The 25,548-nt window shown below is 43.8% G+C and overlaps 1 protein-coding gene across 1 annotated transcript in view; it reads left to right on the top strand.

The window, feature by feature from the left end:
* Positions 1-25,548, top strand: part of LOC137377919 (transmembrane gamma-carboxyglutamic acid protein 3) — an 82,786-nt gene that overhangs the window by 39,684 nt on the left and 17,554 nt on the right. Inside the window, exons 2-4 of the mRNA XM_068047991.1 lie at positions 12,097-12,184; positions 12,352-12,396; positions 17,262-17,422. Of these exons, the coding sequence (XP_067904092.1) occupies position 12,396; positions 17,262-17,422 (162 nt within the window). The 5' untranslated portion in view covers positions 12,097-12,184; positions 12,352-12,395. The remainder of the gene's footprint in view (positions 1-12,096; positions 12,185-12,351; positions 12,397-17,261; positions 17,423-25,548) is intronic.

Here is a 25,548-nt window from a genome sequence, read left to right as displayed (position 1 = left end):
GAGGGGGAGTGGAAGTAAGAGGTTTACGCCATATGAAGCTTGTAAATAGAAGAGAATGAGGAGTGAGGGGGAAGTGGGATTTGGGAAGGAGGGTTAGGTATAAAAGTGCTGTAAACTTTGATAGTTTCAGCCCTGCTGCTGGCCATGACCTCAGCAATGGACATCCCAATAATGGCAAGCACCGTCTCCTACATAATAGTTAGAACATGCAAGCACACCTGTCTCCTCTGGTTAGCTCCTGCTGTATCCAATTATGCTCCACCTTTTCCTGCAAGAGAGTAAAGTAGATCAGTGAGTGTCATGTGATCTGTTTGACTGATGTGGTTGTCATGGTTGTATAGTTGGCAATGTGTGAAAGTTGTCAGATGTTGGTGTGAGGCTTGCAGCAGTGCTAAGTGTACGAGGGTGAGGTGAAGCATGTGAATGTTAGGTATGTGTCCTGATTGATTCAGATTGCTGGTAGGTGATTGATGGGGATATGGTGATATGAGCAGCAACTGAGACTAATGCAGTTGGTAGGATAAGGCATTTGACGATGTATTCACTAACCTTGACCACTTTGGTGAGCTCATTGAACTTTTGCAGCACAGCATTCAGGCCCTTAGGGTTTGACTCCCAACATTGACTTACGTGGCTATCTGCTCACACTGCCTTTTGACCAGGTGTCTGGAGGGCCCATGCCCCACTGCGGATACAGGACATCTATCTTCCTTTCCACCTCCACCAAGACTTCCAGTGTAACATTCGAACACCTTGTAGCCCATTCTCTCCTCTGTTGTGTCATTCTTCCATCTGACAGGAGTACTTTCCATATCCTATGTTTTGAACTGACATAGCACAGAGTTAACAAAAGATTGTTTTCACACTTGATGTCTTGTGTCATTCTTCCATCTTTCCCAGGTCAGATCCTCTTCGACCAGGACTCCCAGCACCAGCTCCAGCCACTAAGAACCTCCCATTTAAGAGGTGCAGGCTAGCTTTAAGTGGTGCTAGCCACTCAAGATATTGGATATTTTTAGAAATGCTGTAACATCAGCTAAGCTTATGATACTTTGAGCAGTCTACACTGTATGCTGCATCTGCTGTAATTCTGCTGATATGATCTCCCATACTGATCAGACTTGAATGAAAGCATTGGAGAATATTTTTTTTTAAAATGCATCACTTGCTTGTTTGTTCAGGGACCTCTCAGGATTTGCGTGCTCAGGATTTGTGTGAATTAGTGAAGTAGGAGATCGAGAATACATGAAGTTTAGGCATTTGGTCTTCCCCACTGATTGTAATTTTCGGGCTGTATAACATAGACTGTGTTTTAACAACACAAACCATCTGATTAAACCCTTCAAATGCCGCCTTCTAATGTACGGCATCATCTGAACCACTTGATATAATGAGTATGCATTCAACATAGACATCCATAGACATCTTCACCTGGAATATTTAGTGAAATAACTCCTGAAATCACAATTCAAATCATGCCACAGAACTGAAGTGGCTCTAATCAATGTCGCAGCTTCAGAACTACAATTGGGGAGGTGTAAGATTAGGGGGAAGAGGAAGACCACGCTAGTGTGATTTTTTTTTTCTTTATTCATTCATGGGATGTGGCTTTTGCTGACAAGGCCAGTATTTATTGCCCATTGATAAGTGCCTCTGAGAAGGTGGTGGTAAGCTGTATCCTTGACATCTGAGTGGCTTTCTGGGCCATTTTAGAGGGCTGCTAAAAGTCAATCACATTTTTGTGGGTCTGGCGTCACACACAGACTAGACTGGACAAGAACCACAGATTTCCTTCCCTAAAGGGGTCATTAGCATCTTTGTGGAAACTGATGATGTACTTTCGGATGATGGCATCAAGGGGCAGCAGATGAGAAATAGGCTGGGAGGGAGGTGGGGGGCCAAGGATAGACCCTTAGGGGGCTTCTAGAGGTAATGCTATGGGTGTAGGAAGAGAAGGCATTGCAGGAGATTATGACTGGAAAGGTAAGAGCCAAACCAGATGATGACAGTCCTGATCAGCTGGACAAAAGAGGAGGGGCATTCTAGGAGCATGTTGTGTTCAACTGTATCAAAGGACGCATACAAGTTGAGAAGGACGAAAAGGGATAGTTTACCACAATCAGAGTCACTAGTATGTCATGTATGACACTGATTAGGGTCATTTCAGTGTTGTGGCATGATTTGAATAGCGCTGTCAGGAGGTATTTCACTAAATATTCCAGATGAAGAGCATCCACTATATATAATTTATGTGTTGAACGCATACTGTATTATATCGAGCGTTTCAGATGATTGTGTACATTACAAGGTTTATCAAAATCATCCGAATCCAGATGGTTTGTGTTGTTAAAACACAATCTGTGTTATACAGTCTGAAAGTAATAATCACTGGGGAAGATTGAATGCCTCATGAATTCTAGATCTACTTTGCTAAGTCAAACAAATCTTGATGAGTCTTGGACAAACAAGCAGGTGATTCTTTTTTAAATTTCCTCCATTGCTTCATTCAGGTCTGGTCAGTATGGGTGATCGTATCAGTAGAATTACAGCAGATGCAGCATACAGTGTAGACTGCTCAAAGCATCATAAGCTTAGTTGGTGTTAGACCATTTCTAAAAATATCCACCAATCCATCAAGATCATAAGAACTAGGAGCAGGAGTAGGCCGTCCAGCCCCTCGAGCCTGCTCCGCCATTCAATAAGATCATGGCTGATCTTTTCGTGGGCTCAGATCCACTTACCCGTGCTCCCACTGTATCCCTTAATTCCTTTATTGTTCAAAAAGATATCTACCTTAGCTTTAAAGACGTTTACTGAAGAAGCGTCAACTACTTCACTGGGCAAGGAATTCCATAGATTAACAACCCTCTGGGTGAAGAAGTTCCTTCTTAATTCAGTCCTAAATCTGCTCCCTCTAATCTTGAGGCTATGCCCTCTTGTCCTAGCTTCACCTGCCAGTGGAAACATCCTCTCTACTTGTATCTTATCTATTCCCTTCATGATTTTATATGTTTCTATAAGATCCCCCTCATTCTTCTGAACTCCAATGAATATAATCCCAATCTACTCAGTCTCTCCTCATAAGCCAACACCCTCAACTCCGGAATCAACCTAGTGAACCTCCTCTGCACCCTCTCCAGTGCCAGTATATCCTTTCTCAAGTAAGGAGACCAAAACTGCACACAGTACTCCAGGTTATAATCAGAGGATTGGACAGGGTGGATAGTGAGAGCCTTTTTCCTCGGATGGTGATGGCAAACACGAGGGGACATAGCTTTAAGTTGAGGGGTGATAGATATAGGACAGATGTCAGAGGTAGTTTCTTTACACAGAGAGTAGTAGGGGCGTGGAACGCCCTGCCTGCAACAATAGTAGACTCGCCAACTTTAAGGGCATTTAAGTGGTCATTGGATAGACATATGGATGAAAATGGAATAGTGTAGGTCAGATGGTTTCACAGGTCAGCGCAACATCGAGGGCTGAAGGGCCTGTACTGCGCTGTAATGTTCTATGTTCTAGGTGCGGCCTCACCAGTACCTTATACAGCTGCAACATAACCTCTCTGCTTTTAAACTCAATCCCTTTAGCAATGAAGGACAAAATTCCATTTGCCTTCCTAATTACTTGCTGTACCTGCAGACCAACCTTCTGCGATTCATGCACAAGGACACCTAGGTCCCTCTGCATAGCAGCATGCTGCAACTTTTTACCATTCAAGTAATAATCCTTTTTCCTGTTACTCCTACCGAAATGAATGACTTCACATTTATTAACATTGTATTCCATCTGCCAGACCTTTGCCCACTCACTCAATGTATCTATGTTCCTCTGCAAAGTTTCACAGTCATCTGCACACTTTGCTCTGCCACTCAAGTGTGAAAACAACTCTTTTGTTAACTCTGTGCTATGTCAGTTCAAAACATAGGATCTGAAAAGTATTCCTGTCCTTGGCTAGATAGTACATTTCATTTGTAAAAAAAATATCACTATCAGCAACCACATTGCAACCATTTTAATCACTCTTCACATACATAATTCAAGGTTAATGAGCCGATTCTTTTCATGCATCATTCACGGTTAATGCACTCATTCTTTTCTGCAGTAAAATATATTTATATAATCACTGTACTATATAATATATACAGTCATTGTTATTTGTGAATCATACACTGGAGTATGTCTTCCTCTGTGTGTAAACCTCTTTATTAAACCATGTGACCTGTCTCTAGATGCAGAAATCAACAAGCGCATGGGTAAGGCTTCCACTGCTATGTCCAGACTGGCCAAGAGAGTGTGGGAAAATGGCGCACTGACACGGAACACAAAAGTCCGAGTGTATCAGGCCTGTGTCCTCAGTACCTTGCTCTACGGCAGCGAGGCCTGGACAACGTATGCCAGCCAAGAGCGACGTCTCAATTCATTCCATCTTCGCTGCCTTCGGAGAATACTTGGCATCAGGTGGCAGGACTATATCTCCAACACAGAAGTCCTTGAAGCGGCCAACACCCCCAGCTTATACACACTACTGAGTCAGCGGCGCTTGAGATGGCTTGGCCATGTGAGCCGCATGGAAGATGGCAGGATCCCCAAAGACACATTGTACAGCGAGCTCGCCACTGATATCAGACCCACCGGCCGTCCATGTCTCCGCTATAAAGACGTCTGCAAACGCGACATGAAATCGTGTGACATTGATCACAAGTCGTGGGAGTCAGTTGCCAGCATTCGCCAGAGCTGGCGGGCAGCCATAAAGACAGGGCTAAATTGTGGCGAGTCGAAGAGACTTAGTAGTTGGCAGGAAAAAAGACAGAGGCGCAAGGGGAGAGCCAACTGTGCAACAGCCCCGACAAACAAATTTCTCTGCAGCACCTGTGGAAGAGCCTGTCACTCCAGAATTGGCCTTTATAGCCACTCCAGGCGCTGCTTCACAAACCACTGACCACCTCCAGGCGCGTATCCATTGTCTCTCGAGATAAGGAGGCCCAAAAGAAGATTGTTTATAACAATTTACTAACAGAATTATTCTTTAACTTTTGTCACTCCATTGTGTAACAAAACTAACAAATAATGCACTCAAACTTTGTACTGCCTGCTCTTCAACATGATGGCACGCAGCCCAGCATGAAATTTGCTGCTGAATGGCTGCATGCTCACACGATGTACAGCTAGTCTGCACTTCTTTAAAGCAGCCTGTGCCTCTTAAAGTGAAGGTGCACTCAGGCTCCAGCAGCTGCTGGAGCGTTGCCTGGCAAGCTTTGGTGGAAGGAAAATGACTGCTAATGGAACAGCAGGGCAGAGAGAGGGCTCCCGGGTTTGCAGATGCAGCGCTGGAGGCCTTAGTGATGGAATTCAAAAAGAGGAGAGAGGCCATAGTTTTACAAGGGCCAGAAGGCCTTCAAGGCACTCCTTGCAAAAGGAATGGGAGTAGATGGCCAGCGAGGTCAATTCCTGGAGTCTGCTCCTAAGGACCTAGCTGCAGTGCCAGAAAAAGTTCAATGATCTCGCACACCTGGTCAAGGTCAGTGAATGCACTGTCAAATGATATCTTTTAACCACTATACCACCAACTTCTCACACTGCTCAATGTACCACAGCTCCATCACTTACTCATCAGCAACCAGGACTCCTATTTAACATTCAGATGCTCCACCTCACCCTTGCACACTTGCCAATGCTGCTAACCTCACACCCACCTCTTGCAGCTTCCACATACCTCCAGATATTCAGCTATGGCAAATACGTTGCAATACAGTAGCCGACATTCTTACCATCTCTGTTGCAGGACAAGGTCACGCATAACCACAGGGAGCAAAAGAGAACTAATGGGTGATAGGCATGCCTGCATTGCCTGAGCCCGTTGGAGGAGACAGTGCTCTGCATCCCAAGGCTGGCTACGACAGAAGCTGTTTCATCTGATGCCTTCGAGAACATTCAGGATGCTAGTATGATCCTGCCTTGTGCCTTCCCAAATCCCACTTCACTATCATCCTGCTTTCTGGCATGAAGTGCAAGCTGTGGATGGTGTGACCATGGGTTTCTTGCTTTTCACTCCTGCCCCCTTCCCTCACTTCTGCGTTTTTGCTTTCAGATATCCAAAATTTGCTGCCTGGCCAGCTCGTGCAGCCTCAGTCTGAAGGGTGAGAGCAACACCAGTCCTCTGATGAAGAAGCACTGTCATTTGATCTGACGTTCACAACCACCAGCTATGACACTGGCACTGTGCGTAACTTAGAGGGTAGTATAGAATCGGGATTAGCGCAGGATGGGTCACCAGGCACATGGGGTGCAGCAAGACCAGGGGAAAAGGATAGTACGTATGCTGGCTCACTGGAGGGTGATGTCACAGATGAATTCTGCTACGGAGTACTCAGATGAGGACTTTGATGGGGCTGCATACAAGAGAAGGCTGATGGGAATGCACACAGAGGTGCTTGATGCATTGGCAGGCCTGCTGCAGAACGTCTTGTCACTGTCGAGGAGTATGGAGGAATCTGACTCCAACTTAGCACAGGACTTTGCACAGTGCTTGGAGCCCATCCTTTCAAGTGTGCAAGTGGGGCCAACTCCATAACAGCACCTGTGAACCCACCCATGAAGCAGCGTCTGGTGGCTGATGTCTTGGCTTTCTTTGCAGCACAGGCAGAAACCACCCAATGTCTGGGTGTTGCAGTGGAAGCTCAGACTGATGCCATCATGGCTGCAGATACTACTACTGAAAGGAGCATGCAGGCTCTTGCAACAGTACAGCAATCTGTGCTCCAGCAGATTAATAGGATTGTTGAGACACCACCCTGGGGGAGGTGGTGGGTGGGGGGGCGTGGTTCTCGTGCAGCTGAATGCATGCTCAGTTTGGTGTCTTTAAGAATGGACTTTAACTTGATCTGCATAGTCCAAAATGAGACATCGTGTGCCAAGTCAGGGTTAGACACTGTTTAACGGCACAATCCACCCACTCTGCATGTTTTCAGCGCACGTACAGCACGCCCGCCCAGGCACCCTCTCAGTTGGCGCGCACTGCACAGCTGTACCAAAAATGTTCCAGCTGACAATTTCAGAGTTTTAACTTCCATAGCACCGTTACCAGCAGGGCTAAGGAGCCAGATTTTGCAGCCACTGGCTTTTATTTCCTGCGAGAGTGTGAACTTTTCCATTTTGGCTGGAAAAATAGCAAAGCAACGTATTATTTAAATGGAGAGAAATTTCAGAACTCTGAGATGCAGAGGGATCTGGGTGTTCTAGTACATGAACCACAAAAGGTTAGTATGCAGGTACAGCAAGTGATTAAGAAGGCAGATTCAATGTTGTCATTCATTGCAAGGGGAATAGAATATAACAGTAGAGATGTTTTGCTACAGGGCATTGGTGAGACCACATCTAGGTATTGTGTACAGTTTTAGTCTCCTTCCTTAAAGAATATAATTGCATTGGAAGCAGTTCAGAGAAAGTTCACTCGACTGATTCTGGGGATGACAGGGTTATCTTATGAGGAAAGGTTGGAGTTTAGAAAGTTGAGAGGTGATCTGATTGAAGCATATAAGATCCTGAGGGGACTTGACAGGGTGGATTTTGAAAGGATGTTTCCCTCTGTGGGAGTGACTAAAACTAGGGGGCACAGTTTAAAAATAAGGAGTCTCCCATTTAAGACCGAGATGAGGAGAAATTTTTTCTCTGAGGGTCATGGGTCTGTGGAACTCTTTTCCCTGGAGAGCGGTGGAGGCAGAGTCATTGTCTGTTTTTAAAGACAGAGGTAGACAGATTCTTGACAAACAAGGGAGTCAAAGGGTATTGGGAGTAGGCAGGAAAGAGGAGTTGTGTCCACAAACAGATCAGCCATGATCTTACAGAATGACGGAGCAGGCTCAAGGTGCTGAAAAGCCTACTCCTGCTCCTTGTTCATATGCTAATTATCACTCGATAAATAGACATTAATTGCATCCCATGGACAACATGGATATTACAGTTTGTCAACAAAAGCCTGTAGACTGTACCACAAGTATCACAGTCAAAGAGTAGACTACAGAATCATAATCTTGAAAGACAGGGCACATTTTTCTGCATCTGAAAGGGAAAATCAAGGTTTGGTAAAGGCTTATACCCAAAACCATATCATACTTTTACCATTCGGACGCTGATCAACTTGCTGTGCATTTCCAACATTTTGCTTAACCCCTACCCATTAATTGCAATGCAGGTGGCATGCCAATTTTGTGCGACCTGCTCATTTCCATGATTTCTGTGTCCAGGCAGCACTAATTGCACTGTTCATTGGCTGGACACATAAGGGGGCCAATGTTGTATGTGGCTAGCACCACTTAAAGCTAGCCTGCACTGTTTAAAGCTAGCCTGCACCGCTTAAAGGAGAGGTGCATTGTGGCAGGAGCAGGTGCTCAGCGTCGTGATTGAAAAGAATCTTACCTGGGAAAGAGTAAGTAATGGCACAACTCGAGAGAGCAGGCTACAAGGTTTTCGGATGCTACTCTGGAGGTCTTGGTGGAGGAGTTGGAGCATAGGAACAGGAGTAGGTCATTTAGCCTCTCAAGCCTGAACTGCTATTCAGTGAGATCATGGCTGATCTGCAACCTAACTCCATCCACCCACCTTTGCCAAATATCCTTCAATACCTTTGCATTACATATATCTATCAATATCAGATTTAAAATTTACGTGATACAGCATCAATTGCAGTTTGCAGATGAGAGTGCTAAACTTCGACCACTTTTTGTGCGTAGAAATGTTTCCTAATTTCACTTCTGAAAGGCCTGGCTCTAATTTTTAGATTATGCCCCCCTAGTCCTAGACTCCCCAACCAGTGGAAATAGTTTATCTCTGTCTACCCTATCTATTCCCCTTAATATCTTGAAAACTTCGATCAAATCACCCTTTCACCTTCTAAATTCCAGGGAATACAACCCTAGTTTGTGTAATCTCTCCTTGTAATTTATCTCTTGGTGTTCTAATCAGGAAGCCAGTTGGTGAAGGATAGAACTGGAGCCAATCTTTACACTTATATTTATTTACAGAGTTACAAACTACAAGCATACACCTCCTAATCCAACAACCACTGTTTTCGTCTGTGTCTATTTATAGGGGCTAGTGAATCCCCAGTCAATGCCCACCATATGCATACAATTAAACATAATTAATGTACAATTAACACTTATCTAGTTATCATTCTGGTAAACCTATGCTACACTTCAAGGCCTGTATATCCTTCCTAAGGTGTGGTGCCCAGAACTACTCACAGTACTCCAGGACTTTGTACAGCTGAAGCATGACTTGTATTCTAGTCTTCATGTATGATTATTTTTTGTACCTGTTTATAACATTTTAATGATCGATGTACATGGACCCCCAAGTCTCATTGGACCTCCACTGTTTCTAGCTTTTTACCATTTAGAAAGCACCCTGTTCTATCCTTTTTAGGTCCAAAGTGGATGACCTCACATTTCCCTACATTGAAATCCATTTCCTACAGTTTTGCCCATTCACTTAATCTATCAATATTTATTTGTAATTTTATGCTTCCATGTCAAAGAAGAGCTGGATGAGAGCCCAACTCTGGAGGAAACTGTGACTGCCATCAACCAGATGAAGAACAACAAAGCCCCTGGAGCTGAATGAATTCCACTTGAAGCATTGTGGCCCTGCCCTAAACCAAGCTCCATGAGTTTTTCATGGCTTGCTGGGAACAGGGCAAGATTCCACAGGATCTTCGTGATGCCATTATCATCACCTTGTACAAAAACAAAGGAGAAAAATCAGACTGCTCCAACTACTGTGGGATCACCCTCCTTTCTATTGCTGGGAAGATCCTGGCTAGAATACTTTTGAACAGGCTTATGCCTACCATTGTGGAGAAAAATCTCCCAGAGAGCCAGTGTGGTTTCAAAGCAAACAGAGGCACCACAGACATGGTATTTGCACTCAGACAATTACAAGAAAAGTATTGTGAGCAAAACAAAGGCCTGTACGTCACTTTCATAGACCTCACCAAGGCATTCGATACTGTGAACAGAGATGGACTTTGGAAACTCCTTGGAAAAACTTGGATGCCCACCCAGGTTCCTGGCCATGGTAAAGCAATTTCATGAAAATCAGTCTGGACATGTCGAGGAAAACAGTGACCTCTCCAGTCCTTTCCGTATTTCCAATGGCGTGAAGCAGGGATGTGTGCTGGCCCCGACCCTATTTACCATCTTTTTCAACATGATGCAAAAGCAGGCAGTCGAAGACCTTAAGAAGGGAGTTTATGTACGCTTCCGGACTGAGGGAGGCCTTTTCAACCTCAGGTGTCTTCAGGCTCACACAAAGACACAAGAAAAACTCATCCGTGAACTTCTTTTTGCCCATGACTGTGCTGTCCTGGCCCACAATCAGTCAGACCTGCAACATATTGTTCCAAAGCGGCACAACTCTTCGGACTAAAAACCAGTTTAAAGAAAACTGAAGTCCTGCATCAGCCTGCACCCCAAGAAGAATATAGAGCACCAAGCATTGTCATCGAGGGAACCGAGCTGAATGCCGTCAAGCAATTTACCTATTTGGGGAGCGTCATCTCATTTGATGCCACCATAGACAAGGAAGTGGACAATAGGTTCTCAAAAGCAAACAGTACATTCGGCAGACTCTACAAACGTGTGTGGAACAACCACAGCCTCCGACTACAGACCAAACTCAAAGTGTACAAAGCCATAGTCCTCACCACCCTTCTGTATGGTGCCGAGTCATGTGTCCTATACCGCCATCATGTATGCCTTCTGGAGCGCTGCCTCCGCAGCATCCTCATGATCCACTGGCAGGACCGCATCTTAAACATTGAAGTCCTGGAAACAGCCAACCTCACCAGCATTGAGGCCATCCTCCTGCAAAGCCAACTGCGTTGGGCGGGTCACGTTGCCCGGATGGACAACAGTGGTTTGTCCAAGATCGTGTTGTATGGAGAGCTGACCACAGGTAACAGGAACAGAGGGGCCCCACACAAATGTTTCACGGTCTCCCTGAAAAAAATCCCTCTCTGTGCGACCATTGCCAGTGGGAAGCGCAGACCATAGATCATAATGCCTGGAGATGCTACATCAGGAGGGCTACAGACACCTTTGAGAGTGAGCGACAAACCAGCATGAAAGAGAAAGGGAGAAGAATAGATCCAATTGCCCCCAGCAGCGACTACGCCTTCATGTGCCCACTGTGGGAGAATCGGCCGGTCACAGATAGGCCTGACTAGCCACTAGCAGGCCTGTAACCAATGACTACAATCTTCCCAAAATCTTTGTCTGCAAAGAAATGCCAAGAAGGAGAAGTAGTGGGGCAGATCGTTCCTGGTGCTGAAAGTGTTCAGCTGTGCGAAGTTAAGAAAGGGCATTGGCTGGAACATTGAGCTCAAAAATTACACCACTGGCGTCAAAGACATCATGATCTGCCTGCTCTGCACATTTCCGATGGTTGTTCACTGTGTGCGCACCAGTGTGGGATCCGCCCCACAAGCGTGCACGTGTGCTGTGGAGGGCAGTTTGAAGTTAGAAGGACACTCGTAGTGCCCCAAAAAAGGACACTAACGAGCCCAATTTCTCACCCTAAGTATTTAGAGACTTGCCTTTTTAATTGGGTGTTGTCAACTTCCTTTTCCCACCACTAAGTTTGCTTCATTTTAGTGTCTTTCAACAACTAGCATACTCCAGTAAGGGTCATTTTCAAAGATTTTGTTCTCCCTGCATATATACATTATATGTAGACTTGAAACATGTCTCCAGTCTCTCATTCAGTGAGGAAAGTGAGTTAGGAGAACAAAGGGAGAGGAGTAGAAATACTTAAAGAAACTCGGTGACGTATTAAAACTGAAATTTGTATACTTGAAAACATTTGCAGTTGGATTAGGTTCGATTTTGCATGTTAATTTGTGAAAGTATTGACATTGGACTAGCGGCAGTGGAAATTTCCTGATTGATGTGCAGTATTTAAGATATTTATGTGAAAGCCACATTTGTTGAGTATTGTATTTCTCCTTTATCTAGTCATGTAAAATACAGTTCAAGGACTGAGGTCGCGTTTAGATATAATCTCCTGACGTAATCTTTTTTTAAAATTTGCTCTTGGTAGGAATCTCTACAGCTGCTTTCCATGACAATCTGAGGTCCAATTGGGCGCTCATAAAGAAGAGCATTTGATTGTCGGTCTCTGAATTAAGGTGAGACATGTGGCTGTTAAGTTTGACCTAACAATTGGCTGACAATTAATGAACACATTTAAGTTACTTTCCATTATCAGCAACTCTGTATCTCATGTTTACAGTTTTATGGTTTGATTTGGCTACTTATCTATTGCTACTAATAATAACTTCTGTCTTGTCGACAGGTATATGTGTTCTACCCAGGGAGAACTTCTGCAGGCAAGCAAGAAGTGAGTAGAATCATTTCTGTTAATGATTTTATTTCAGAACTTAAATTGCAAGATTTAAAATCCTTCTCTTCTTTAATATCATTGTCTCAAACATTCCCAATGTGGTTGCTACCAAGTATCTTGCTTTGTGAGATTTATAATCTGGGGTCTTTTGTAAACTTAGCAAATCATACAATATTTATAAATCTTAAGGTAGAAGACTGGAAAGTTAGAAATTGTCAGGAAAATTCAATATAAAACTATACAAAACATTTCATCCTTGTCTAAGACTTTGGTTAGGCCTCACTTAGATAACCATTTCCAGTTTTGGTCCTCTTGTAGATGCCTTGGAAAAGGTTCAGAGGAGAGCCATAAAATTTATACCCAACTTAAAATACCTTAGTTACCCAGATAAGCTTATAAAGCTAGTTCTACTTACTCTAAAGGCTCCATGGCAATCTGATAGAGGTATTTAAGATAATTATGGAACTAGGCTACATTCATGTTCACAAATTATTTCAATCGGATAGGTTAGGGAGAATAGAGGTCATGTGTACCAGTTACGTAAGGGCAGAACTAGGTTAGGTGTCAGGAGGTTCTTCTTTTCCCAAAGGATAGTACATCTGTGGAACAAGTTGTTGGCTTGTGTTGATTCACTGCATACCTTCCAAAGAGAGCTGGACTAATTCCTGCCTGTGGCAGAGATCACAGCAATCATATAAATTGTGGTCTATGATTCTCTTCTATGGTCAATGTGATCTCTTGGATTAGTTTTAATCATCTGAACGGTTCAGAATTTTCTCCAATATTTTCCTCCTAAATTGGCCCTGGGTTTGTTAATCTGTTTTTTTTTCTCTCAGGAGATTATATGGTTGGTGGCGAGTTGGGGGTGTCGTGAATCATGACTGTGGATCAGCTGGTCTCTTACTGTCTATCATTTTCATATGTTTGTAATAGAATCTGGCTCTGTTGCCCCCATGGGCCTGTTTGAGTCATTCCTGGTCACTGGTGCTGATTTTGCTTGCAGCTTGTTTTCCTCACCCTAACAACTACATCTAGAACTATCTTCATTATTTCTTTGGCTGCAACAGCTGGGGTATGGTGTCTGTTCATGTTTCTTGCTTTCCTTTGCATTGCCTTCTGGCAGATTTCAAACTACAATGCACGCACTATCCGTTTACATGTTTAACACATTAGGATTGCTGAAACTAATTATGTAATTGATATTAGAAATTATTTTTTAATTTATAGGAGGAAAGCTGAATTGTGCTGAACTTGTAGCCTTGCCATGACATTATTATTCCATTATGAAGTACTCTCTTGCCTCAGGTTCTCCCAATGCTGTTATGTAACTAGCTGTCAGAGGTGCATATTCAACTTGATAGTGATTTTATCTCCTCTCTTCCTATGCAGAAACCCAACCTCCACACTGGCACCTGCACACCTCTCCATATTTGGTAGAGTGTATTGGTATTGAATTTGGAATTTTCACTTCTGAAAACTCAGTGTAACAGTGTTGACTCCAAAGGCCTGGCCAGAAAGACAGTGCAGCACCTTCAGGGTCACTTACACAGGAAAACTGAAGACATATTCACATTCTGTTTGCATATCTTTTGAATGAAAATTAAATGACTATCCTAGTTTATCAGATTTCACTGTGCCTGCATTTCCATCTTATGGTTGGCAAGAATGCTTTCCCTAAAATTTCTTCAGAATATTCCAGATTAAAGTTGGAGAAAGGTACGAAACTATCAGTAACCTCCCTGAATGCAGTCCCAAAGGACTCAGTTGTTTAGGATGTTGATTGTAAGGAAGGATGTTACCTCCCATAATCCTGGAAATTTTCAGGGATGGCTCTGTAATGAGACTAAATGAGGGTTTGTGCCGTGCTTGTGTGGATTAAGAACTGAACACTCTCACTTTCTAAGATATTTCGGACCCTGAGCTTAGTTGCTTTACAGGTGTAGGGAATGGAGGAAGATTGTATTGTCTGGTTTAACTGGGATCAACCTTTCTTTTCCAGTTATTGGAAAAATTAATTGTATTCTAGCAGGAAATGTAATTAGAACAAGCTGGAGCTCTTTTAGTGACACATTAACATGCTCCAGTTTTTTTTTTAAATCGCAAGCTAGAAAGATGTGTTGTTTTACTATGGTTTATTGTATGTGATTTGATTATGCACACAACAGAATTTGATTTGAGACTTTAGAACACAGTTTTGGCCCAGAACATAAAGTTTTTAAGGGTTCGTTTACATCATAAACTCCATTGCAAATGTCTGATTTGTGCTTAATGCAAATTGAAGAATGCAGTAAATCAAGAAATGTAATGAAGCTTATGGTATACAAGGTTAAGGTTGTCACTGTATCAATTCTTTACCCTGTGCTAATTTGTTTTTTTTAAAAGTGACAGTACAATGTGACTTTTTATGAATTCTTGGAATATGAGCGTCACATTTATTGTCAATCCCTAAGTGCCCTTGAGATGGTGGTGGTGAGCCACCGCCTTGAACCGCTGCTGTCCATGTGGTGTAGGTAAAGGCCTGCTCGGGTCTGCAAATGAAACCCGACCCAAGCCCGACAGAACCACATCTGGCCCAAGTCCTTTTCATTTTTTCCTGACCCGACCCGACCACTGGAATGTTCAGTTAACCTAGCTTCTGTTTTTCACTTTTTAAGCTTGTGCAAATAAGCAACAAAAACTGTAACTGGACTTGAAAGATTGTTTAAAAAGTACATTAAGATTGGAGCGCGGAGGTGGTGATAGAGTGTGTCCAACCCGAGCCCGAATGCTGAACCAGGAAGAGCGACCTGACCCGAACCTGACACATGTCAGGTTCAGGTCGGGTAGCCATGTTCTAGGTGTAGGTACATCCACAGTGCTGTTAGGGAGGGAGTTCCAGGATTTTGACCACCAACAGTGAAGGAACAGAGATATAGTTCCAAGTCAGTATGGTGTGTGACTTGGATTGGAACTTGCAGGTGGTCGTGTTCCCATGCATTTCCTGCCTTTGTAGAGGTCACATTAAGTTCAAACATGAACTGTCCTGTCACGGTGCAATATCAGATGTGGACTCCTCAATGTGAGAGGATTGAGCTGCACCATTTAGTAGTTTGATGCCTGCTTGCTAGAAGCAAGTAGATGAAATTTTACATTGCAGTAAAGCTGTCAACTTCAGATCTTACATTATTAATGCAAAACTTCGATTATTCGTTGGTGTAATTTTTTTCCCCCAGAGATTGACTACCTCTGTCGGTCCTGTGCTGCCCTTACACATTATACATAAGTCAACTGCATCCAGCCCATTTTCTGTCATCCATTTTCTTTTCTGCTTCCCTCTCCTACGATTTCTGTCGATCTTTCTTTCCTTCCAATAATTGTCTGTCTCTAATGATGTGACCGAAATATTGTATCTTAGTCTCTTTGATGATATGCAGTCATTTCCAGCCATTTCCAGCACTTCCTGTTAGTCTTTCTGTCTGTATAGGATATGCAGAACATCCTCCTATATGTCCATTACTAAAGATGACTTTACTGCCTGTCACAAATTCAGTAGTAACAGACAGCCAGTTCTTCCGGTTCTCCTGATCAGCCTGCAGTTCCATTGGTAAATCTAAACTCACGTCTGCAGACTGAATTCTTCAGATGTCATTACTTTGCCCATTCATTCATGAATTCATCAAAATGGCAAAGGCCATTTGCACATGTATGGAACTAGTGGATTTCTGAATCTTCTCCAAGGCTGTATCTCTTGAATGCGAGAGAACAGTACTTGTAGACTGGTACTTCTAGACCGGTAGCCTACTTTAATGTAATGGCACTTTGACATAGTTTAGATTAGATTAGAGATACAGCACTGAAACAGGCCCTTCGGCCCACTGAGTCTGTGCCGAACATCAACCACCCATTTATACTAATGCTACACTAATCCCATATTCCTACCAAACATCCCCACCTGTCCCTATATTTCCCAACCACCTACCTACACTAGTGACAATTTATAATGGCCAATTTACCTATCAACCTGCAAGTCTTTTGGCTTGTGGGAGGAAACCGGAGCACCCGGAGAAAACCCACGCAGACACAGGGAGAACTTGTAAACTCCACACAGGCAGTACCCGGAATCGAACCCGGGTCCCTGGAGCTGTGAGGCTGCGGTGCTCGCCACTGTGCCGCTGTACAGTACACTGCACCAGGTGTATTGTATTTAGTGATCTAGTTTTAACATTTTCTGTTATTTACTTAACTGTTGACAATCCTGTGTTTCTGACACCTTGCCATGCTAATATCTTGAAGGTTTATGGGCAAAATGTTGACCTGTGTTTCTGTTTCAGATCGTGATTGACCTGCTCTTCACTTTCAATATCTTGTGTGTTTAGCTATATTTTGTTTTCAGAAATTGAACCTTTATCTTTGTTCAAGTTCAAGAACCTTATTGGGGTCTTTTAAAAAGCCACTTTCTCTCAATCTGCCATCATGATTGACCGGAAACAAGGTATTGTCTAATCTGTGGTTGGTGCAATGTCTCAAACTGTGGTCAGCCCAGATCACTGCAGTGTATTTCAGCCCGAGTCAGTGCTAGATCCTTGCAATGTTTTCCAATCCTGGTCATTGCAGACCTGACCCTTACATGTACCGTCTGTCTTTATTCATGTATGGTAAGCTCCATGAGGTCTATATATCTTTTAGCAGTTCAAACCAGATGTCACACAGTTGTGACATTATCACTGTTGTGTTATGGTATTTGAGTCCATTTATTTGTACAAATGTTGTATCTTACACATAGCTGCAAGGTGTCCTGTAGGTTTCTGCAGGTATTAAAAACCTTTCTTAGGCTTATTCGGAAATGTACTCGTAAGGTTTAAATATTCCCATTGTCCCTGTAGTGTTTCTCACATCTAAAGATGCCAACTCCATTCTGAAGCGGTTTCCAAGAGCAAATGGTTTTCTAGAAGAGATCCGACAAGGAAGCATTGAGCGGGAATGTATGGAGGAGATCTGTGTGTATGAAGAGGCAAAGGAGGTGTTTGAGGACAATGAGAAAACGGTGAGTGCATTTATCAGCTTTCACTGCCTTGCTTGACATGAGTAAAGATTAATTAATGCACATGTCATTGTTGTGAACACACTGTTACTTGCTTCTTCCAGCATGATTAAATGTGAATCCTGAACTTTTGGCAGATTCCACACTGATACCAGGTATTGTTCCTGGTACTGCTGTGGGATGTACTGGTTTGGATAGAAATGCACCACCTAGAGTGGTACTAAACCAAACAGTTCAACAATGTCATAAATTTGATTCCCAGTTTTTGCTGAGTAAACTGAACTAGTCCAGGTAGGTATTGATGGGGACACTACAATTCACCCCAGTGCCCTTCGATTATTGATAGAAAAAAATCAGTCAGGGTTCTCGCTACCAATTACTATAAGGATATGCCAGCTAGAAAATTCTGATTTGTGAATGTCAATTGAAGGCAGCGTTGGAATTGCTTCTGATGTTCTCCATGGTTCAGTAGCCTGCTGCTGCTGAGTGTCAAGTTTTACATATGAAAAATAGCTACTTGAATGAGGAACCATAGGGTTGATGACACCATTGTGGGCATACGCCAGTATGAGTTAGTACTTTTAGGAGCAGAAAGAAGAAAATTGACAAAACAAATAGAAATTTGAGACCAATATTTGTAGCCTGGTTTCACCTGTACCTGCTTCTATTTTCAGACATCTTTAATCAGAGATGTACAAAGGAACTTATACGTGGATGCAGAAGATGTGGGCAGGGTTCTTAATGAGTTTTTTGTCTCTGTCTTCACAAAGGAGACGGTTGATGCAGCCATTGTAGATAAAGAGGAGTGTGAACTATTAGATATAATAAGCATAATGAAAGAGGAAGTACGAGAGGGTCTTGCATCCTTGAAAGTGGATAAATCGCCAGGGCCGGATGGATTGCATTCCAGGTTGTTAAAGGAAGCCAGGGAGGAAACAGCAGATTTGCTGAGGATCATCTTCAAATCCTAACTAGATACAGGCGAAGTACCAGAGGATTGGAGATCTGCGAACATTGTACCATTATTTGAAAAGGATGCGAGGGATAGGCCAAATAATTATAGGCCGGTCAGTCTGACCTTGGTGGTGGGGAAATTTTTAGAATCAATTCTGAGGGACAGGATAAATTGCCACTTAGAAAGGCACGGATTAATCAGGGATAGTCAGCATGGATTTGTTAGGGGAAGGTCATGTCTTACTAACTTAATTGAGTTTTTTGAGGAAGTAACAAGGAGGATTGATGAGGGTTGTGCAGTGGATGTGGTCTGCACGGATTTTAGTAAGGCATTTGACAAGGTCCTGCATGGCAGACTGGTCAGTAAAATGAAAATGGGATACAGCGGAATGTGGCAGGTTGGATCCAGAATTGGCTCAAGGACAAGAAATGAAGGGTAGTAGTCGATGGATGTTTTTGCAAATGGAAAGCTGTTTCCAGTGGCGTTCCACAGGCTCACTGCTGGGTCCCTTGCTGTTTGTGGTATATATTAATGATTTGAACTTAAATATAGGAGGCAGGTATGGGTAATTTGCTGATGACACAAAAAATGGCAGTGTAGTTGATAGTGAAGAGGATAGCTATGGACTCCAGAATGATATATTGGTTGAATGGGCAGAAAAGTGGCAAATGGAATTCAATCCGGAGCAGTGAATTTGGGGAGGGCAAATAAAGCGAGAGAATACACAATAAACAGGAGGATATTGAGAGGGGTAGACGAAGTGAGAGACCTTGGAGTGCATATGCACAGGTCCCTGAGGTGGCAGGATAAGTAGATAGAGTGGTGAAGAAGGCATATGGAATGCTTTCCTTTATTGGCTGAGATGTAGAATACAAAAGCAGGGATGTAATGCTGGAACTGTATAAAATGCTGGTTAGGCAACAGCTGGAGTATTGTGTACAGTTCTAGTCACCACATTATAGAAAGGACATAATTGCTCTGGAGAGAGTACAGAGGAGATTTACAAGAATGTTGCCAGGGCTCGAAAGTTGCAGATATGAGGAAAGATTGGATAGGCTAGGGTTGTTTTCCCTAGAACAGAGGAGGCTGAGGGGTGACTTAATTGAGGTGTACAAAATTATGAGGGAGTATTCCTGACTTCTCTCCTGAATGGCCTGGTTTTACCATTTATTCCCCTTGTCCAAGACTCCCCGCCAGTGGAAAAGGTTTTTTTCTATCTATCCTAACAACTGCAATCAAATCACTCCTTAACCTTCTATATTCCAGGAAATACTAGTTTATGTAATCTCTCCTCATAATTTAACACTTGAAGTCTTGGTAACATTTTGGTGAATCTGCAATGCATTCCTTCCAAGGTCAATGTATTTTTTCTACCACAGCCTCCAACCTCATAGTTCCCCCAACCCCATACAGCCAACCATTGTTTCCAAAACTATCAATGATCTCATCCCCTCTGGAGATCTTCCCTCCATGGTCTCCAACCTCGCAGTCCTCCAACCTTGAACAGCCCGCTTCCCTGTCCTTCCCTAGATCCGCAGACAGGTTTGTCCTGGTAGACCCATTGGACTGAATTTTACCAGCCCTCTGGGAATGGGCTGGGAGGCAGGAGGGCCCATAAAAGGGTGAGGGAAGGCTGGAGTGAGTGCCCGTCGTCTACCCGCCACCATGCCACTTATTAGCGGTGAGGAAAATGATGGACAATCCACCCACCCAGTGGCCAATTAAGGGTTTCTTGCCACTGACATTTCACCAGTGGTGGTTGGGCCATTCGCCACATGGGGAAACCTGGTGGCCTCCCAGCAGGCTCAGGTGGGGAAGGGGCCATCCGGTGGCAATAGACTCCCCAGCAATGGTGCCACCTGCCCTTGTTTACCGCCTCCACCCCTCGCCAGGGCCTGCCTGACTGGCCTTGGCACCCTCGAATCCCACTTACCTAGTTGGGAGGGGGTTGTCCTCGTGGCATCCTCTTCTTGATGTAGTCCCAGCAGTGGCCACCGCTCCCTTGCTAAGAACGCAGCTCTGACGTCAACAGCTATTTGCCTGACCTCTATAAAGTGCGGCTCTGGGTCCCACAGAATGCCGAAGAAGGGTCACTCCACCCCCTCACCCCCACGCCCACTGTTGGGCGCATCGGTGGCCCCCGCCGCGAGAACAAAATTCCAGCTGTTGTTTCAGCCTGTTCTTGCCCCACAAAACTGATTTCTTCCTAAGGGAATTTAGTTACAAGAGAAGCTGGGGTTGTTCTTCTTGGAGCAAAGGAGCTTGAAGGGAGATCTGATAGAGGTGTACAAGATTATGGCAGGTTTAGATAAGGTAAACAAAGAAAAGCTGCTCCCATTAACTGATGGTACAATGATTAGGGGATACAGATTTAAGGTTTTGGGCAAGAGGTGCAGTGGGAGATCTGAGGAAGAACTTATTTTTCATAGCAAGTGGAAATGACCTGGAACTTGCTGCCTATGGGGTAGGTAGAAGTGGAAATGATCAACGATTTCAAAAGAAAATTTGATAGGCACTTGAGGGAAATAAACTTGCGGGGCTAAGGGGATCCAACAGGGGAATGAGACTGACTGGATTGCTCGACAGAGAACTGGCATGAACTCAATGGGTTGAATGATCTCCTGTACCATAATGACTCTATGTCGCGCTTTTTTCTCTCCTTGTCCAGTCTCTTCCCACCTACATACGCAACTCGTCCAATGCCCTCCGCTACTTTAAGAGTTTCCAGTTTCCGAGTCCTAACCATCTCCCCTTCACCATGGATGTCCAATCTCTATATTCCTCCATCCCTTATCAGGGTGGCCTGAGAACTTTCTGCTTCTTCCTTGAACAGAGACCCAACTTGTCCCAATCCACCACCATTTTCCTCTGCCTGGTAGAACTTCTCCTTTGACCCCACATACCTACTCTATATTGCTTTGGGAACCCATATGGGTCCTAGATATGCCTCTCGTTACGTGGGATATGTGGAACATTCTTTGTTCCAGTCCTACTCAGGTCCCCTTTCTCACCTCTGTTTCCGGTACAATGTTGACTGTATTGGTGCTGTTGCTTCCGATTTCCACCTTTCCCTCATCTTCACGAGGTCCATCTCTGTCTCTTCCCTTCCCTTTGTCAACTACTCTGGGGATAGGCTATCGACCAATAACCATTATAAGCCCATTGACTCCCAAAGCTACCTTGACTTTATTTCCATCCAGGTTCCTGTCAGGACTCTTTCATTCCCTTAGTTTCTATGTCTCCGTTGCATCTGTTCTCACGATGCCATTATCCATATCAGTGCTTCCAGCGTGTCTTCCTTTATCCTCAACTGAGGATTGCCTCCTCCACCGTGGTTCATAGGGCCTGGACCGTGACCATTCCATTTCTCTCACTTCTGCTTTCGTCCCTTCCCCTCCCTTCCTGACCATGATCGGGTTCCCTTTGTCTTCACCTTTCACCCCCACCAGCCTTCGCATTCAACAGGATCATTCTCCGCCATTTCCACTCTCCAGCATGATGCCAGCACCAAATACATATTCCCCTCCCCTTTCAGCATTCCAAGGAACCATTCCCTCAGCGACGCCCTGGTCCATTGTTCAGTCACCCTCAACACCCTCTCTCCTTCCCATGTAAGTGCAGGAGATGCAGCACCTGCCCTTTTACCTCCTCCCTTCCCACTGTCAAAGGCCCCAAACACTCCTTCCAGGTAAAACAGCAATTTACTTGTACTTTCAATTCAGTACACTGTATTTGTTGCTCTTCTACATTGGTGGGATCAAGTGCAGGTTGAGTTACCGCTTTGCAAACACCTCCGCTCAGTCTGCAAGTGTGACCGTGAACCCAATTGCCTGTCTTTTTAATTTTCTGCCCAACTCCCACTCTGTCTTGGCCTGCTATGCTGTTCCAATGAAGCTGAACTGAAACTCGAGGATCAGTACCTCATCTTTTGATTCGGCACTTTATAACCTTCCAGACTAAATATAAACTTCAACAATTTCAGATCATAACTTCTATCTCCCTTTTTTTTGGATGGTAGCTGTTGTGATGGTTCTACTTCTCCCATTTTCACCTCCTCTAGACGTTTCTTTTGTTTCTTTACTTGTCCCACCTCATTTTGCCTTGCACTATCATCCCTTTTGTCATTTAATCTTTCCTTCTTCCACCCTATCACAGACCTTCCCTTTTGTTCTCCCACTTTCCCAGCCTCTATACTTGCTATAAACCTTTTACATCTCTAACTTTTTCCAGTTCTGATGATAAGTCATCAACCTGAATTGCTAACTCTCTTTCGATCTCCACAGATGCTGCCTGGCCTACTGAGTAGTTCCAGCATTTTCTGTTTTTATTTCAAATTTCCAGCATCCACAGTATCTTGGTTTTGTTTTATCTTTTCTAAGGTGCCCAGACTGTATTGAGTACTGACATGGCCTAATCAGAGCTTTGGATTGCTGCAGCAAAACTTTCTCTCCTTTATATTCAAGCTGTCTAGGAATAAAGGCTAACATTCCATTAGCCTTTTTGGATTATTTTTTTGTACCTGACTATTACTTTTAGTGATCTGTGTACATGGACCCCTAAATCACTTTGGAGCTCCACTGTTCCTAGCTTTTTATCATTTATATAATACTCAGATCAATCCTAATGTATGAACTGACATTTGCCTGTGTTGAAATCCATCTGCCACAGTTTTGCCCATTCAATCCATCAATGTCTCTTTTTTATATTCTCTGTCTACATTACTTACTATACCATCAATCTTTGTGTCATTGGCAAATTCGATATATGGCTCTCTATTGTGTTATCTAGGTCATTAGTAAATATAATGACCAGTTGAGGCCCCACCACTAGTCACTTCCTTCCAATTTGAGTACATGCCCATTATCCCCACTCTGTCTTCGACTACCTAATAATTTGCCTTCAATTTCATGAGCTTTAGTTTGAACTAACAGTCTCTTATGTGAACCTTATTGAATACCTTCTGGAAGTCCATATAAACTACATCTATAGACAATTCCCCTGTCTTCTACTTTCGTTACTTCCTCAAAAAATGAAATTAGGTTCATTAGCCATGACCTACTCTTTACAAATCCATGTTGGATCTCTCTAATCAGCTCAAAGTTCTCCTAATTGCTCAGTCATTCTGTCCTTCATTATAGATTCCAGTAACTTCTCCATGACAGATATTAGACTCACAGATCTATAATTTCCTGGTTTCTCTCTCTCATCGGTCTTAAATAATGGAGTTACATTTGAAATTTTCCAATGTAAAGGAACAATTCCTGAATTGAGAGCATATGAAAGATTATGGCTAATGCATCTGCAATTTCCTCATCTACCCCCTTTAAAGCCCTGGGATGCGAACCATGAGATTCTGGAGCTTTTTCAGCCTTTTAGTGCCATTTTTTCTAATACTATTTTTGTGCTTATGTTAACTTCATGAGTTCCAGTCCTTGATTCGTTATTAATTTCCCGGGAATATCAGGTGTATTATCCTCTTCCTCCATTGTGAAGATTGACAAAGATTCAACAAGCCTGCCATTTTACTATTTTCATTTACAATATTACTCCCATCTGTTTCTAAAGGGCTGACATTACCTTTGACTGCCTTTTTTTCTAATGTAATTGGAAAAACTTCATGTTAATCTTGATCTGCTTTGCAAGTTTCTTTTCACATGCCCTTTTTGCAGCTCTTGCCTTTTTTGTCTTCCTTTGTTCTTCATATCTCTCCCAATCCCTTGGATTTACACCGTTTTTTGCACTTTTAAATGCTCTTTCCTTTAGTTTTATGTTGGCCGTAATTTTATGCCACCCCGACGAGCAGGATGGTGGTGGGGGTAGTGTAAAATGAAGCGGGAGGCACTGGGAGACCATCCCGATATGCTCCCGTCTCCGCCGCCACTTTACGCAGGACGGCGGCAAAAACCGCCCACCTACCCCAGGCCAATCAAGGCCCTTAAGTGGCCACGTGGATTTTACGCGTGGCAAGTAGGTGTCCTGGAGCCGGGAGAAGCCACCTAACAAAAGCAGGCATCTTCTCAGTGTCCCGGGGTGGCCCTCATGATCAGGCACCCTGTACCCGATGGAGGGCCGCCCCCACTACCCCAAACACCACCCCCTTCCCCCCAACTGACCACCCTTGCCTCTCCGGGGCCCGACCGATTACCCCCGGCGAGGCAACCAAAACTTACCTTCCTTCCCGGCTCCCAGGCATCTTCTCTGCATGCTGGGCTGCAGTCCCAGCAGTGGCCATCGGGGACTTGCTACCTGAAGCGGGTGGAAGTCCCGGTTCAGAGCAATTAAAGCCCGGGACCTGCAAAATATGAGTCGGATCCCCTGGCGAGGCGGAAGTGGGTTCAGCACCAACTTTTCAGTCGGTGGCTTGCTCCCGTCCGCCTAGGGTAAAATTCCAGCTGTTACCTTTCACCTCTTTTGCCAGCTATGGCTGTTTTATTTGGGAAGAACAACTTGCATTTATATAGGGTCTTTAATGTAGTAAAACATCTCAAGGCGCTTCATAGGAGCATTATCAAACAAAATCTGACTTGGAACCACATATGGAGCTCTTCAGGCAGATGACCAAAAGCTCAGTCAAAGACTCAGGTTTTAAGGAGTGTCTTAAAAGAGGAAGGAGAGGTGGAGAGGTTTAGGGAGGAAATTCCAGAGCTTCGGGCCATGGAGCTGAAGGCATGGCCACTAATGATGGAACAATTTAAAATCAGGAGGAATTTGAAATGAGAATTTTAAACTCAAGTAACCCAGAGTAAGAATAATTAACTGGAGGAAAGCCAACTTTAGTGGGGTAAGAATGGAGCTCAGGCACATAGGTTGGCAGGAGAAACAGTAGCTGAACAATAGGCTTCCTTCATAGAAGAGATAGTTTGGGCACGGTCAAGGTATGTTCCATCGAAAGGGAAAGGTAGGGAAAATAAATCTAGAGCTCACTGGATGACAAAAGAGGTAGAGATTAAGATGAAGAAGAAAAAATATGCTTATGACCAATGCCAGGTAGAAAATACTATTGAGAACCAGGCTGAATATGGAAGTGAAGAGGGGAAGTGAAAAAGTAAATAAGAGAAGCAAAGAGAGAGCATGAAAAGAGACTGGTAACTAACTAAAGGGAATCCCAAAGTTTTCTATAGACAAATAGTAAAAGGGTGGTAAAAGGAAGAGTTGGGCTGATTAGGGACCATAA

This window comes from Heterodontus francisci, chromosome 15 (genome assembly GCF_036365525.1).
Source record: "Heterodontus francisci isolate sHetFra1 chromosome 15, sHetFra1.hap1, whole genome shotgun sequence".
Classification (NCBI taxonomy): Eukaryota; Metazoa; Chordata; class Chondrichthyes; order Heterodontiformes; family Heterodontidae; genus Heterodontus; species Heterodontus francisci.
Note: the sequence above shows the minus strand (reverse complement) of the source record. Positions and strands in the feature narration are given on the sequence as shown.